The 18,037-nt window shown below is 41.6% G+C and overlaps 1 protein-coding gene across 12 annotated transcripts in view; it reads right to left on the minus strand.

Annotated features, from left to right (window-relative positions):
- dab2ipb (DAB2 interacting protein b) overlaps positions 1-18,037 on the minus strand; it is a 161,928-nt gene that overhangs the window by 24,628 nt on the left and 119,263 nt on the right. For all 12 annotated transcript variants that reach the window (XM_069513402.1, XM_020082204.2, XM_069513398.1 and 9 more), the window contains 3 exons: positions 13,808-13,961; positions 12,175-12,273; positions 8,570-9,124 (listed from right to left, as the gene is read on the minus strand). In XM_069513402.1, the coding sequence (XP_069369503.1) occupies positions 8,570-9,124; positions 12,175-12,273; positions 13,808-13,951 (798 nt within the window). In that variant the 5' untranslated portion in view covers positions 13,952-13,961. The remainder of the gene's footprint in view (positions 1-8,569; positions 9,125-12,174; positions 12,274-13,807; positions 13,962-18,037) is intronic.

Below are 18,037 nucleotides of genomic sequence, written 5' to 3' on the forward strand. Positions count from 1 at the left end.
AGTCCAACAATATAATCAACACATAGGCACAGCCCCGTGTGTGTTCAGTTCTCACATCTCTCTTCTGCCTTATTCCACTGCACATTGTGTAGCCACAAGTTAAGTAGATGAGATATAAAAACTTTGTCTCTACTTGAATTGAAGAAACAACATCATCTGCAAGATTATGATGAGGGATTGCACTGTCTGACAAAAAGCAGGACGCAGTGATGTCTGAAATGACTTGTGCTTTCCAATTGCTTTGCCTTAAAAAAGTTTGAGAAAGAAAAGATTTTAAAAAGTCGATGGAAAGGGTCACGTTTAATGCTTTGTACCCGCTTGAATGTTTTTCTGTGCGTGTGTTGGGTTTCTATGGTAATATAAGGGAAGACAAATACAAGAGCGAGAGCAATGAAATGCCTTAAAAGGAAAATTTTGGAGACTATTTTCTTCTAAATTCAGTCTCTTCAAAGAAGTTCATACCTGACATCATGCAGCTATGTCTCCAGCTACAAAACAACTGATGAGATCAATTTTACCCTGCTTCATTGTTCTGCAATGTAAAACCTGCATGAAAATCAATGCACTTCATGTTGCATCAAATATTATAAACGGAAGCTGTTATAATGGATACATAATGCCAATCGAAAACAAAGCACTGAAACGTACCCATGCCAGTACTGACTCTTCTTTCAGGGTGTCCTGCTGCAGACTGAGTATATCACTGTATTTTGTTCATAGTGGAGTTTGGCTCTGACTGCAATTTTCTGTCTGACTGAGCCAACATGACCGAACCCGACCTGAACACAAATATAATTTCAAAATTTGTGTCCAAACCCGAATCAACAATTTAGCTCATAGATTGTTTCTTTATTATGAATGGATAGAACATTATAGAAGACGTCATTTGCTGTAGAACTAATACATAATAGATAGGGCAAATCAAAGATTGTTTAAAATTACAGTGTTTGGGTTTAATAATTGGAGAACTGTCACAGATACAGTGTGGTTCAAAAGGCAGAGCTCAATTACCCTGAATGGGAAAGTGAGCTCAGAGTGCATGTGAGGGAAAAAAAGGAGGAGGGAAATTGAAGCCTGTTTAATATTAACTATTTGACTGATCAATGAGCCTGGTATTCCAGCCTCGGGCAAGTGATGAAGATATATTCAGGTGAGTGGAGAAAACAGGAATCACTCCAGCCACTCCGTCCTTCACTCTCCTCCTCCTCTTTCCATCTCTACTTCTCTCTGTATCCCAGGGATTCCTTACCCAGAGACTGGTGGCTAGTGTTACAGCGCCATAGCCTGCAGCTCTTCCTGTGAGGGTCACACTAGGTTGACGGAGAGCCCCGGAGGCCGAATGGAAATGGATGCGGCTCCTCCCCGAAGGCGCGGGCGCTTTGCATTCAACATAAAAACAGGAAGGGCTGCCTCGCTACTGATTCGGCTGTTAGCGCACATCATTATTATGAAGATAGGTTTGACTGGAGGGGAAATTGCAGCGAGTGTCATCAGCTTCCGAACATCATGTTTGCCGACTTGCTGTGTGTGTTCCCCATGTTTGTCTGTGTGTATTTCTGTCTGTCTTGTATTGAGTGAGTGTTGATGTTATCAACCAATGAGGCTGTGATGTATATTTGATTACTGAAAGGACATTTCTCCCACTTTTACATGACAATAAAAATGACACTGTAAACAAGGTTTAAATGGTATGACCTCACCTACATTGCTCATTTTGAGATACCTAAACTGTCCATCTTTGAGCCAGGCAGCTTGAGAGGCAGATTTTAGTAGGCTTCCATGATCAAGTTTGTTTTTTACTTTCATGCTGATCAACTTACAGTGACTGCAAATGCTGCATGCTGCACACTGCATGTGCTTGGAATGGACGGACATACCAAGACCAATCTGTATGAGCTTGTCGAAATGAACAGAACTGAGGGTTAAGCTCAGCATGTTGCCAAGGAAATTATGTCTAAGGCATGTGAAGAATGTACTGATGTTATATTTCATTTTTAAATGTCTGATGTTTTGTCGTGGTTGGCGCTTCACAACATGAAGGTTCCTGGTTAAAATCCTGCTTGTGCCAGGGTCTTTCTGTGTGGAGTTTGCATATTCTCCCAGTGTCTGCCTGGCTTTTCTCTAGGTTTTCCTGCTGCTGTTTGACTCCACATCCAGACACTTAGTTTCTGAAAAGTGGAACTACATTCTTCTAGGTGGTGTCCCTCTTCCCCTGTCTTTATTCTTATCCTCTGTGTTGGTGCCTTCACCTCTCTCTGTTTGGCCGTTTTCACCTCTCCTCCATCACTGCGCGCTGTCAGGAGATCGTCAGCAAAGATCCTGCTGGAATTATTTATCAGGCTGAGGATATGCCACACTAGCTCAAACTGTACAGGACACACTGTGAGGAGAGCAAGTGCATTGATATGCTTTGCTTTCATTTCCTGTGTTGCTTAGAGCTCATATAGATCTATGGCCACATGACGGGTCTACTGTACTCTATGTGACCCTGGTTCCCTCACTGAAAAACACATCTCACTCATAAACACCCACTAGCACCCACACACACACTTACACATCTATCTCCTCTATCATCTTAGTTCAATAGGCAGGTTCAGCTTGTGTGGTAAATGATAAGATTATAATACGCTGTTTTTTATTCTCAAAATGTGCACACTAAAAAACCCAACTGTGGATAAGATATAAGTGCACAGAGCAGTATCTGCAAATCCACTTTCCATTTTCTCCTCTGCAAAAGCACAGAACGGTGTCCTCCTGCACACAACTGCGGTTACCCATTTCTACGTGCTTGTCAAATAACAGAGTTGGAGAAAAGAGAGGTACATTGAGCCAGCCTCATCTATAACACACATAAGTAACAAGAGCATAAACAAAATGTAACATAGGCTTTTTGTGGCAATGCCAGTGGTTATATGTTCCTCAACGTTTACAGTTGCTAAAGAAAACTGAAGGGGTTATAGGATTTTATTCTGAAGATTCTGTGTACATGTATCATATGTGCAGACAAGGTTTTTAAATGTGCACATTTTGAGACTAAATAGATGCCACATCATAGCGATTAAAGGTCCTAATCTTACACCTCTCCTGTCCATATTTGTAGTTTAAATTCCCAAATAACATTTCAATGTCGTTTCACATCTCTCTCATGCTTCCCCATGGAGCTTTAGCAAGAACAGCTCAGTCAGCCAATCAAAGGAGAGAGCCTCACTTCTATTCGGCTGTTTTCTGGGTGACGCACGGCCCAGAACAACCCCAGGTAACAGATGCCCTTGCCTCCAGCTCCCTCTCCTCTGATGCTGGACCCTCTGGGCACACCAGGCGAGTGCAGCTTGAGAGTCCAATACCATCACGAACATGAAGGACAATCAGGTGATCAGGGAGCTGGGGCAGGGAAAATGGAATCTGGCCATATTGGAGGAAAAAAAGCAATGACAGCATAGATGGGAAATGCGATCGCTGTACGTACACTTACAGGATATGATACTGACATCTTCCCTGTAAATGTGGAGGGTATTGACAAGTGACTAGCATTTTATGAACACTCTGGCCCTCCCTGGGAATGACTGATTCATTAAAGCCGGGCTAAAAAACAGCCCAGAGGCATACAGAACTACCAGAGTGCTTCATGTCATGCTAGTAAATCATCTGTCACACTGTATTACATACATACAACAAAGTGTGCTGTGGGGATGAGCATCACTGCCCACCGATGGCCGCGCTGAATGCATTAAAAAGACACTTGCGTTTAACATAACTGAAGCTGCGCTGCGGGCCGACATTTTTCTCACAGCGGATGCAGAGAGGAGACGCTCACATTTTTCGGCCTCTTGAACAAAGCTGTTAGTTTACCTCGAGGAGCAGCAACATAAAAAAAACACAATGGCATAACAACCAGAGCTCCATCCTCCTCTGGCCAGTTATCGCCAGGATAAATCCTCCGTATCGCCACTTCCAACAGTCCGCTCCGCTGAAAGGAGCAGCAACAAAATTAGAACCTTATCTCGCCAAGGGCCGAGGCGTCGAGAAGACTGGATCAATAACGCAGAGGATTTGTGCCAGGAGTGGATATTTTGGAATGAAAGAAAGGTGAACATCTCCAGGCAAATGCAGCGCAGGGCTTGTTGTTATTGTGGAGCTTCTAATAGTGCTGTCTGGATGTAGAGACATAACAGCCGGTCCCACAGGGGGATGAGACAGCATCATGACCTTATAACACAGGAAATGAACTGAAACATTATGACTGGATTTCTCTTTTTGATTTCAGCTCATTTTTATAGCATCACATTTTTTTGGGGACATAAAAAGTTGAAAGATAAGCCCTTTCTATGCATTTTAAAAAACATAGTGAATACAATGGAACAACTGACAACACATCAACGTCAGACGCACGCCCATCTACAAACCGTCCTGTATAGGAGGCTCCCTAAATTGCAATGTGAAACCAAAACTAATTACATAGTTTTGGTTATGACCTGATTAGTTTTGTGCATAGAAAGGGCTAATCTTTCAGTTTGAATGGAGAAAACGTTGCCGCTATATAGCTACCAACAAGATGAAAGTCCTTGTCAATCAAAGATCAGCGGCAAAGACTACAAGCAATCCTGAAAGCCCTGAGACAACTATCGTTTAATTCTGTCTCGACTTGTGGCAATTGGTCCGAAGGTCGAACTATCCCACAAAAGTGTTTTTCACACTGCAAACAATCATGAAACATGGCTTGTTCGGATTAGAGACCACTCCCTTTTCTGGTGGTCTTTCACATCTGTTAATGTGGTTCAGACTAAAGTGAGAAGTCAGAAGGTCCGAACCAAACAAGGCAGGGGTGAAAGCCCCCTTAGACCACATATATCCTAATGCAGTTGCAAGTCAACTTTCCCCTGCATCAAATCAAACCAACCTGCTATCCCCGCTAATGCCTTGTGATCACATAGGTGTGCATAAAGTCAGCATCTGTGCAGCCATGCAGGGCGTGACTGTCGTGCTCACCACTTCCAGACATCAATACATCATCGGCAATGACATCTCTCCAGAGAGCTGTGGCCTCAAGATGCAATGAAGCATGAAAGAGAGATGAAGGAAAACAAAGACGAAAAGTGGGGGGAGGACAGAATAGAAGGAGTGGGTGTGCAACGGAGCAGAATATTCTGGGTGTAATTATTTGGCGATGGGTGATAAAATGACACATGGAGAAACAGAAATTGAGAAGTGCAGCATGCTAATTTCCATTATAATCCCCAATCTGCATCTCTTAACAGTTGCCAGCTGAAGTTGGAAGCGGTTTCCCACCTGTGCACAGCTGATTGAACACGAAGCACATAAGCAGAAGTTCATCGGAGTTACTTCTGCAGCTCAAAAAAGAATCTTCCAACACCTGTTCACCATGAGAAACTGTGCTCTTTTACAGAGGTGGAGGAGGAAGCAATCCAACATTTTACTTAACAGTACAAATAAAAAGAGAATAAAATACCACATTGACTTTTATACTTGAGTAGAAGTTAGAACTTGCTAAGTTAGGGTAGGTAAGTTATTTGTAGTGTTAATGAGAGATAATTCCATAATAACCATAATGTCAATCAATTGATCTGGAGGAAAACTAGACTTCCTCATCTGCTCTGTGAGAGAAGACTACGATGAAAGCATGGTTATTTGATTTTATCTTTGCAAAAGCAACTAGCTTGATTCCCAAATATAACTCAGCCATGTTTGTCACACCACAGTAAAATCAAGTTAAGTTGTTGTCTTGTCTCCATGTTTGTATCGTGATTTCCTGTTTTATTTTGAAAAGTAACTCTCCTCTCGTTTCAGGTCACTTGCCTTTCCTCATGTGCCTCGGTCTGATTGTCTTCCCCAATCCTGATTAAGCTCACCTGTTTCCCATTACCATGTGTGCTTATAGTCTGCGTCTCCCCTTTGTCCTGTGCCAGTGTGTCTTGTCCCTTGTTAAGCATCACCAGCCTTTTCGTCTCATAAGAACCGTAGTCACAGTCGGTTGCCTTGTTAAGAGTGTTTTGTTTTGCCTCATAGTTTTCATAGCTCCTTTGATTAGTGTAGTCTTAGTTTATCTTTAGATCTTGTCCCTCTTCAGAGGTGATTTTTGTTGCTATATATTAGAAGTGTTGTTTACCCGTTGTAGGAGTTTTATTTTAGTATAGATTCCTAGTTTTTTCCCTCTAGGAGGTGATTTACTTTCTTGTTACTAGTAATAGCTGATCCCTCATTGTAGGAGTTTTTGTTTAAGTTAATATTGGTAGTTTATTCCCTCTCAGGAGGAGATTTTGCTTTTGCTTTTTCCCTTTCAGTGTAGATTCAGTGTTTTCCCTTTCCTTTTAAGTGTTGTTCTTTTTTCTCCCTTATCCCCTCACGGAAGGTAGGATTTTTATTTGTACGTTTTGTAATCATTCCCTCTTTATCGAGTTGCCTCTGTTCTCCAGTTATTGTATTCGTTTGACTAATAAACACCTGAGCTGAACCAGCTCTCTCCTAACTCTGCATCCGAGTCCTTCCTTCAAGTCCTGTGCGTGACATTGTTCAGAAAAACCACACCCAAGTTTGGCAACGCATGAAAGAAGAATTTCTATCATTAGATTGGAAATGAGCAAACGACACCAAATTGGCCAAGATAATGTTTATGTAAAGGATATCCTAATTAGGCCTCGGGAATATTTTAGGGTAAGTGGTTTGCTGGTGGGGCTGCATGTTGTGTTTGGCATGACGTGACGGCTTTATCCATGAAGGCTGACGGAGGAGGGTGTACTCTAGTGTGTGTGTACTAAATATGTCAGAGCACGTCACAGTGCCCTGAATGATAAAAGTCTTCTCAGAGGAGGAAGCTTCAATAACTGCTCGCACTCCTCATTCAGACAGTGGCTTTCATTAATTCTCGCTATTTACATCAGTCCAAAAGCAGCAGCTCCCCTCTTCCTCTGAAGGCGGCTGCAGCTTCTCTGTATTTACAGCCCCAGAAGAAAGAAAAAAGTTTTATTAAAAGGAATTTTTCATGCTGATTTTTTCTTCTTCTTGAACACAGTTGTACTGAGGACATCATTGGAGTCTCTCTCTCTCTCGTGATTAGCCATATTGAGGCATCATCTCTGGAGCCTGTAATATTTTACAAGCAGCACATCCTCCTGCCAGCAAAAAAAACCACTGGAAAGAAATATTGGAGAGATGAAGTAAAAATTTTAGTGCTTTGCTCAGAAGGTGGGGATTAATGAAAGTAATTAAGGATGTGACTATCATTCGAGGGAACAGTCGGGGCCCTCTAACCCCCGTCACTCTGAACCAGCAGACTGTTAGTACGTAGTGGCTGTGGTAGACGTCACATCTCTAAGCACCAATCATTCGTCGCTCCGCTGAGCTGTGATAAAGCCACAGAAAGTTTCAAGCTGAAGCTGATGAGATACTGTAGAGAAAACTAAACTGAGATGACACAGTGGAGATAACAAAGAAGTTGATGATGCAGCGATGAAAACAGCCTGAAGCAAAATTCACTAAAAGCTCAAACACTACGACTTCAGACACAACAAGAACAAACACCCATTTCCTGACAAAAATAAACGTGTTCATATGAAAGCCTTTGAAATCGAATCCATCAGGATTTAACTTTATTTAAAGCTGCGGCTCATGATCATTTCTATTAGTAGATCATTTTCTCAATCGATCCCCAAAACACCAGGTAACATTATTATTTCTGACCAACAGACCACACCTGTAGCTAAAGTATTTTTTATTACTTTCAGTAACTTGCCCAAGAACACTGCAGCGCAGGTAATGGGGAAAGCTGTGAATCGAACTGCTGACCTGGTTAGTGGACGACCGCTCAACCTCCTAAGCCAGAGCTGCACAGTTTAACAAAAAAAAGTGGAAAACATCGAAAGAGCATGCATCTCTTCAAATTGACATTTAACTGTTTGTTTGGTCGATTAAACTAAATGAACAATCGCTCAGCTCTAAATATATTATTCACACCTCATCAGCCTCCAATAAGATGCTTTTTTTCCTGTCATGTCTCATATACTAATGTTTACACAGGGATAAAATGCCCTGGACTGTTGTACTGCACTGAAAAGACAAACGCTGTGGTACCAAAAGTGAAGTGAAAACCAGCTATTTTGGATGCATGGTACATTATCTGAGCCCAAACAGCCTGCTGTCATGGGAGACTTAGCTCCTACTGTGGTAGACTAATCTCCTCGTGCCTGTAGTGCTCGAGACTGTGGTGGTTATATTGTGCTTCCCTTCAGAATCGGTATGCTGGGAAGCACTGCAGGGGATACATGTAAAGGATTAGCTCGAGTTAAAAATGTAATACAGGCTGGTGCAGCAGGAGGAAATCACCTTCCTGTCTGGTCTGTGTCTGAGGCATATTATGGCTGCGGGGGTCAATAGTTCAGTGGATGAGCAAGAAGCAGAGGAATAGTTAACCTCTGTGTGCTTCTATTATGTCTCGTCTGTAACACATGGCAAGATAATGGTCGGATTTTCTGGTTTTGGGATCCATTATTTCTCAGTGGAGAGAATAAATGTGTGTGTGGGGGGCTGGAAATAAAACCGTGTTATCCGCACTAACCTTGGCCTTGCCCGTGCTCTGCAGAATGTGGACCAGTGCACACGCCATCTCCTCCTTGTTCTTGACGCTAATCCCGGGCTCGAGCACCGAGCACAGCAGCATGTAGTTGTTGGTGGTGTACTCTGCAAACTCCTTGTACATCTCCATGGGAAGGATGTTCATACTCTGATAGCGCGCCTTGATGCGAATCATGGGCCCAGAAGTCTTGCCCTTAGGGGGGTTGGGCGTGCTTACTGGATACCACTTCTCCACAAATTGTCGCCCAGTAACCGCTGCGACGGGGATGTTGACGAGTCCGATGTAATTGTTTTTATCTTTCTTTTTCTTCTTGTCCGTGTCCTTGTAGAGGTGGGCCGTGATGCTCTTGATAGCGGGTAGGTTATTAAACTCAAAGTGCTCCCCCCAAAACACATTGTCAGTCTTGAGCTTGCAGGTGGTGCGAGCGTAGAGTGAGTCATCCAGACACAGCTCGCAGAAGTATTTCTTTTTCGCCGGCAGATCCTTGGCTTCGATGAGCCACAGCCTCAGCAGGTTCTCCACCCGGCGACTGTTGTCCTGGAGACAGAGATGATGACAGGATGTGATTTAGTGAGGGCTTTTTTTCCAACACCAGAGAAATCACAAAGACAAAAAACTTTCATATATAAACAACTTTTCAAAATAAAAGCTGTATAATTCGACTCAACGAAACAAAAACTTGCTTTTACTTAGTAGACAAACTGCTGGAGAGGAGGTGACCATCATATCATGGCAACTGTTTTAAACATGAAACTTGTTATTTGTTATCAGATTTTATGCCGCCAACTTTACACCTCACCACAGATGAAAATGTGCCTCTTAGCTAACTCTGGCATATTGACACTGGTGTTATAAACTTAATATATACACTTAATAAATGAACCAAAAAATAAATCAAAGCTGAGTGAATCAAATAACTGCAGAAATAAGCTAATTACATTCAATCAAAACCTGCCTTAACTGGATTTTAAAGTTTCTCTATTTAAGTACATTCAAGAAAAGTACTTCAAACATTTCATTGAATCAACTTTCTACACCCTTGTCTTTTAGTATTTTCAGTCTTTTAAAAGCTTAGAAATCTCCCACCTACATTATTTCAGAGCACTAACCCATTCTTATGTCTTCAATTGCTTTTTACCGTGAGTGGGGCACATTTTTTGGCCCATTATTCAGATTGCCTTGAAGACTAGCTCTGAAAATGAGGAGAGGAAGGAGGAGATGAGCTAATAATGACATTATTAGAAAGAAATACCAGAAGGCTCTCATAAGACGGAGGCCTCTGGATGTTTGAAGTGCTAGAAGTTCTGCTATGAAATCTCAACCTTATGTGGATGCTTTGTATATAACAAAAAACATCTTCTGTGAATTTAAATTCAATTTATCCCCAGTGTTTCTATTGACATTAACCATTAGAAAGTATAGAATTCAATCTGTCAAACATTACATGTGTGGATCAAGAGGATCATGTCTCAAAATCGCCTTAACTTAAAATAGAAACGTTTTTCACAGTTCAAGTCTGTGGAAAAAAACAGGACTATGTTACTGACCCCACCAAGAAAAGACAGTGGCATTTTTTTTTATAGCCCTTAAAATAAACAAGTCATGCCTTTTTCCATCTGCGGCTACAACAAACATTTATTTCCCCCTCCACCATCCTCTTTTTCTTGAGTAATGCCAGATCCTTCCACTTCCCCTCACTCTGCATTCCCACAGCTTTCACCCGCAAATGTCAAGTCCCTCCACTAATCCATCTCCAGCTATCTCACATTCTTGAACCAAATCTCAAGGCGAGGTGACTCTTGGTTTGGTTTCAGGTCCGTTCTCCACTAATCAAGAGAGCGACCCCTCCTGCAGACTCTGACAGCGATAAGCAATCACTTCCATTCCTTATTTGTGTCCCCAAACGACGCCAGATACCTCAACTAGTATGATTCGTGTGCTGAGTCAGTCAGCACGTCCTAATCGGAGAGGACGGCTCCGTCATTTGAAGCAACTCAACGGGAAACCAACATTGTGTCATAAACATAGAGTTCTCAGTCGATTGATGTTCCTCAGACTCTGCAGTGTTAGAACTACACAGAACTATTCTCCATAAGGATCGAGACCTGGATTCTAGTTTTGGTTGCATGGTTTTGTTTTTACATATTCAGTTTCATGATTCCACAATACATGGATCTTGATTGAAATAATCAAGTACGTTAAGGGGACTGATATTTATGAGTGTTTACATTTTGGTGCAGATCCAAATGAAAATCCATATCTAATGGATTTAAATGTGGTTTCATAAAGGTACTGTTGGGCTGTGATGGAGGTATTCACTCTACTGAGCATCATTCTTGTTTCTTCTACAACTACTTATTTGCACTGCTTTCTTCTCCCAAACCCCAGCAACAGAAAAGAGACTTCAGGGTGATGTCAAGATAACAAATACTGACCAAAGCCCCAAACAATTTAACAGGTTGACAGATCTGTCTGCCTCCTGCATAATGCCCTGTCAGTGTTTTCCCTATAGATTGTGTATAAAGATGGACGACATGAATGTTCCCCCAAAAGTGAAGCATAAGTGTCTTGATCGCCACCTGGTGACTGGATCCCCCGATTGTTGCTGCTCAGACTCCAGCTCCGAACGCGCAAGATGGTAGTGTTTGTATCCAACGTATTCTGGCTTAATGTCTGGATAGTGGGAGGAAGTGGACGTGTCGTCCATCTTTATATACTGTCTATGGCTGGCCCATATGTACTCTGTCACTGGAGACATACCTTTGCCAGACATTAACAAAAAATAAGTTTTCAGTAAAAAGTAATTGAAAAAATAAATTACGAGAACATTCAGCTGCTTAAATTGATCTTCATGCCTTCATTTTGCTTTTCCTTCACTTTCATATTTTCCCTTCATCTTGGGCCGAATTTCTGAGAAGTAGTATAGTTGGCAGTGGCAACTGCAGTAGAAGCAGGTGAAGTGGTAAACTGAGTGTAAAAAAACCTGCTTAATCTCTTTACAGACAACTTCCTTATCGATCTCCAAAGAGTTCCATTTTTTTCTAGCCTATGTTTTTGCCAGAAAACACTGAGCTGCATCTAATCTCTCAAAAATTATAAAACGATTAAAGACGCAAAGCAAAGACAGAAAGCAGCAAAGCTTCCTTGCCAAAAGACATTCAAAGGCTATTACAGATCTTTTTCATCCCAAAATTCCAATAGTGAGTAATTTGCTAAATAATGACAGATGAGGGAGCAAAGACATTGCGAGACTGGGATTTTTTTTCTTGGCTTGAAATGTTTGCCATTCTCCCTCTGCCACAGCTGTGTTTGTCAAGATTTCAGACGGTGTTGATGTGCACAAGAAAACACTTTGTGTTCCTCGCTGCGACCTCTGCCTCCTCTGCTAGCAAGGTGCAGCGAGAGCACAGCTGGATGCAAACGTCCGACTCTGTTGTAGCATGACTTACGACACGATGTCAACAACATATAGCTCGAGCTGCCTTTGTCTGTTTCGCAGGGTGCGGTTTGAAATTGGGACACTCGCACATGAGGTGATTAGCGTCGATTACTTCACATGGTCTCATCGCTCCTATTTGCATTCTCACCTTGTTGGGTTGCACCGCTCGCCGCAGATTCTCCATCCATTTGTCTCTCTCGGCTGATGAACGACAGGAAAAGCATTTGCTCCCCGTGGAGGTGGTGACCTGCCGTCGCGACACAGACAGAGAAAGAAAATTAAAGCTTTCATGATTAAACCCTTAATGCATAACAAAGAGGGAGAGGAGGGGAAAAGTAAATGTTTTTTACGAAATTTCATAAACAGCAATTCTGTGGCTGCAAAGAAGCTTATCGAAAATACACACGCATACAAATATGAGTTATGAGGAGACTGATGATGACTTGGCAGAGTTCAGGAATGACTGAATAGACAGAGAGAGAGATGGCTGCTTGGCAGACTGGGTGATGCCTGAGTGATTAAAAAATGCACAGTGCACAAAACGTCATGAAAAGAGAAAATGATGTAATGAGCAGGATTATACAGATTAGTAGAGATTATGGGATACAACGGGGTTCAGTCATTTCTCTCTACAGCTGCATTCAGACATTTGCTGATCTGCCGACATTTTCCTGAAATTTTCTGGAGGGGCAGGACGTGTGAACGCAAATGTCAGGTGCTCCCGACATTTTCCGGAACTTTTCCTGCCAGCTCCGCTAATAAAATGTCCCAGAAGATGTGTGAGTGAGCCCATTGAATTGGAATTGAGAACAGAACACAGCAGCACAACTTCTATGACCCAGAATCCTAAAGCGATGTGCTATGTTCTTTATCTTCAGCTTCTTCTCTGCATAAGCAGAACTTTAAAAAAGTAGCAGCATAACAAGTAACCACAGCACTCAAACTGTTTATAATACTCTGAAGTTGTTGTGGTGACCGTGTAGCCTCATTACTCACTTAAATTCTGTCTTAAATTCATTAGAAATCTTTCAGTCTCTCTCTGTAGTTTTTAGTGCAACTGCTTCCTCCCTCCCCTCAAACATGACACATAATGCAATATGCATTAGTGCAGAAGCATAGTGCATTCATTTGAGAATTAACAAGATCATCTTCATAAAGCAATAATCTGCTGTTTTTTCTGAATTAACAAGACAATTTTATTTTAATATTTTCTGTAGATTTATATATATTTTTTTTGTAATTTTTTTTTATGTTTTAGTGGATACTTCTTCAATATGTAATATAATAATAAATGCTTAATAAATAAATAATGCTTAATGACCATTTAAAGAGCGTCAGTTAATGATAGGAAAATAAATTCAGACTGTACATCCCAAAGTAAAAACAAAACAATGTGCTTAAAGACACTAAAGGAGGTAGGTGATACTTCAGTTTCTTCTTTTCACGTTACAAACATGTATTTGATTCATTGCTTATGATAATGATCAGTGATTGAAAGATTCTTACTAAAATGCATTAATCAGCTTCAATGGTTCAATGCTTAAAGAACCGGAAATTGTCAAATGCAGTTGCTTTTGTCCTCAAGGAACCAAGACAATTTTATGTTCATCCAAGTCAAGAAGTCTTCTAACTCATGGATGCCTGCAATAACTCATCCTACTTTGAAATTCCACAACAACATCAAATGTATAGCTGTGTTTGGGGATGCTTTTATTAAAGTGGAGCCAGTAGTGGGAATGTTGTGACTGTGTTTGTGTGTATGTGCATGTGCGTCCCCTCACCTCAAAGCAGTAGTCCTGCCCGAGGATGCTGCTGTGAACAGGCTTGATGATAACCTCGTCCTCCATACTTAGGTCCAGAGCTTCTACAGCACTACTGGGGCTGAGCAATGACTCATGGGAGCGAGACTCCTTCAGCCTCGGCATCAGATGAGATCTAAGAGTGGAGGAGAGGAGGGAGAGAGAAAACTGAGTCACCCTGCAGAGTCTGAGGAAAGGAAGTGAGAGAGGGGGAGCATATGCGCCGCACGTATTATCGAGCGTTCGTGGTGAGCGTGAAAGAAGAGAGCTGTGAAGTGTGAGGGTGACGACGAGAGGATGCTCCACTTGCCTCAAAGTCAGCGAGTTCTCAGCAGAATGAGCTCGCAGACTACTGTAAATCAACATGTGTTCATTAGAGTGGAAACAATTCAGAAACTGAAACCTTCATACAAACATTCAATTGGTGAATTACCTGCATTAATGTAACTCAGTGTGCTTTACAGAACAATTGACATTCACCCCTTTACACACACTCACACAGTATTTCTATATCTTGCTCTATCAATCTATCTCATTCATACACTGCTAGCACAGCCATCAGGAAGAATCTGAGTTTGAGTGTCTTGCCCATGTACACTTCATCAAACAGACTGGATGAACTAGGAATCAGACCACCGATTCTCTGATTAGCGAATGACCCACTCTACCACCGCCCAATTCACAATCTTACATCTTGATAAAAGACGATGGAGCTGTGATATTCCGAACCCAACCCACTGCCACCACTGCAGCCTGTTCAGCTCTCATTAATTCACTATTGTAACAAAACTCTATTCATTTCATAATTAAATGTACAATATGCAACTTTGACCACTAGGGGTCTCTCAATCAAATCAATACAATATTAGAAGACCTAGTTTGTCATTGTGAAGCAGCTAGGGATTATGGGAGCTGCTGACTTCATCACCATTGCAGATGAAAATCTACCTGAAACACCAAATCATGCTACAATATAAGGTTATGTATTAAAGTTGTATTAATGTTACAAAGCAAACAGCAACGAATAACCTTGATCCTTTAAGTGACCAATACAAACAGTGGAATGAAAAATGGTTGGCGTCATACGTCAAAGGTCTATTTTAATTTAGGTGGAGCTATACATTTTGTAAATATGACACATTAAAACCTAACTGCATGTGTCATGTGACTCTTCTGGTCAGATCCTGATTGAGTCATAACACCTGCAGTAAAAGTTGTGCTGATTCAAGACAGATAACAACCCTGAGTCTGCAGGCACCCTCTGTGCATATTCATATTCATGTCAATTGTGTGGGAACATTTTCGGAACATGACTAAAAAATCAAGGTCGAACTGAACTATCCAGCACCACTTTTGCTAATGGATAGTTTATGACTTCTCATGCAAGGGGTGAATGAAAAGGCACTGAAGGTTTGAGTCAAGTCTTTCTGCAAACTGGTGGAAATAGGCAACGATTTGTATCTTGATTACCATGAATGGTTGCACAATTTTCATGATGTGATAATGTTTCACGGTGATAAACCTCACACTCATCTGAGCTTCATTTAACAAACACACACCACACAGATAGCATTTTCAGAGTGGACATTTATGACGAGGGCCTGGAGTGCACTTTAGAAAGCATTCGGTATCCTCACAATGACAGCCCTCAAGCCCCTTCTCTTGGCCATTCTTCAGGCGGAGAATAGAAGGAGACAAAGTAAAGAGCTTTCTGCTGTTTGCTGTGTTTGATGTCGCCCTACTTTCTGTGTTTTTAGAAGAGTTAGAGAGAATGACTGTCACCACAAAAGAGCAAATGTGTCTTCATGCAGTGTGCATACACACATGCCAGTGATCCACATCATCCAGCCTAATATTAGGCCAAAGTTTAGCTTCCCTAACACGCAACAATTAACATTTAGCTTAAAGGTGGGTAAGCAATTTTTATCCAGTACACTTTGTCAAATTCTGGAAATATCCAATGAACCAAAAGGTCCCTGTGTTGTCCCTGTGGTGGATAATTCCAACAGTTTGAGATCAGCAACAGCTCCTGTTTGTGTTGACCATGTGGCGCTCCAGCAGCCAGTCACATTACACCAGTACTACAGCGGAAATGGTAAAGACAAGGCATGCTTCTTGAAATGCAGACAGACATTGTTGTGCCTGATTATGGTCCTTGAGCATGTAGTTTGTGCAAAAACAGAGAGTGTATCTTGGCTAACATTAATTCTAATGTTTTTGGTGGTGCATAAATGAGGGAGCAGGGCTTCCGTACTAGCAGAGAAGGGAAGGGTGTACTTGTTTTTAAACATCAACAGTCGCTCCCCAGAAATGCAAACCCCACCTTTAAGTTTTTAAACGATGTCATCGTCAAACATGCTGTGAAGTGAACAAAAAGGAACTGCCGCCTTTAGCCCGCCGTCGACCATACCCGTGTTCTAGTCAGTCTCACAGCGATAAGAGGATGGGAGAGGCTCAATACGCTGGTGGGGGATGTAAACAGCTACATACGTATTAGCCCCTGACACTAAGATACTTGCAGGAATGTGGACGATACAGGGTCAATTGCTGGTGTAATGAGAGAGAACATTCTTTCAATAGTCCCCTCTGTGGACAGCTTACACACTAATCTCATGCATGTGTGTGAGCCTGTGTGTAAGTGTGTGTGTACTGTCTCTGCTGTGGACTCAAAGAAGAGCATTCCAGGAAAAACATGCAGCCGTAATGACAGATTAACAGCCGCATGCAGCCCGGTTGTACAGTCGGCCAGCTTTGTTGTCAAATCCACTGTCCAATGTGAAGTAGATAATAATCTGACCACCCTCGCCAACTCACACACTCGCTCACACACACACACACACACATCGATACGTACACGCACACAATTCATCTCTCTGAAACACAACAACGTGTGCAAACACCTCCAGGACAGCTTTGCATATATAAGCATCCAGTTTCGGGGGCTCCTAGCCTTTCCCACAGCTGCAGAGGAAGAAATGTTTGCACCTAGCTCTGCTTTGTGATTGGCCGACTGGGTACCGGGCAGAACAGAGAGTGAGTCAAATAAAAGAGGGGGAGTGAAATCAGGAAGATATAGAAACTTTATGTTTCTAGTCTCGAAACCTGCATGATTGTGATGTTTACGTTTCTTACAAACGATGAACTGAAGAGAACCAACTTGTGCCATAATTCTCAAATAGTCTTACAACTGGCATATTTCTGATATTTAGCCACATTTAACCACAGCTGTATTTTTTTCATGCAGTCAAAAGCAAAACTCTCTGGAATAATATTCTGCATGTTGTGATATATCTGTAAAATGTTCTTTTCTCTCAGCATATCATAAGAACATTAGTGTCAGTAGAAGTGTTGGGGGTAGGAACTGATGAATAATAATGCTAACTTTCATCTGCATGGCACTGTATTAAATTCTACTGTAACGTGTAATTTACAGCCTATTTAGCAGCACTTTGGAATAATGACAATGAACGACATGTCTTTCAAGTGAAATCTGCTCATAACTTCTGTCTCTGTTCGTGTCACCCTCCGCATAGAAGCAGCATTACAAGCAATGACTGTCATCCTCATCTCCCCTCCCCCAGCATCGTCTATTCAATCGACTATTCAAATGTTCTCTGTCCTTGACAGCCCTCCAATACTGTGTTTACCTGAGGTGAAGAGGGGTTTGTTTAAGTTAAGTGGATTTTTTGGTACACAACTTTCCATTTCACTCTTTCTCCCTGTTCATCTGTTGAACTGTGTTTATCTCCCTTCTCCTCTCTTGGTTACCGATTAATCCATCACTCCCTGTCCCCTGGGCTCATTCTGGCTATTTAAATGTTTCACATATTATGCAGGAGATACACAAGTGTCTGGCAGTTTGGAAACTTCCACTGGCTCCTTGCAGCTATGTAAAGAGCAGAAGTAATTTAAATGAAAAGGTCAAACTATAAAGAGCAGTTTTGTTGAGAGAGCACTGTTCATATCTTATTTATAATACTTGAATACAATACAACAAAATGTTTGCATTAAATGTTTGTATGAAAGTGTCTTCATCCACAGAGACACAAATATTTATTTTTCAACATGAAAACGGTTTAATTTCCATTCAAATGTGGCACAAGTTTTAAGCACAAGATAAAAAGTGACCTGCTTCGTGTGTCCATCATGTGTATCTATACAAATACCTTCAAGAGGGTGTGAGAGGGTTACATCATTAAAGCACCAGTAACT

This window comes from Paralichthys olivaceus, chromosome 18, assembly GCF_024713975.1.
Source record: "Paralichthys olivaceus isolate ysfri-2021 chromosome 18, ASM2471397v2, whole genome shotgun sequence".
NCBI lineage: Eukaryota > Metazoa > Chordata > Actinopteri > Pleuronectiformes > Paralichthyidae > Paralichthys > Paralichthys olivaceus.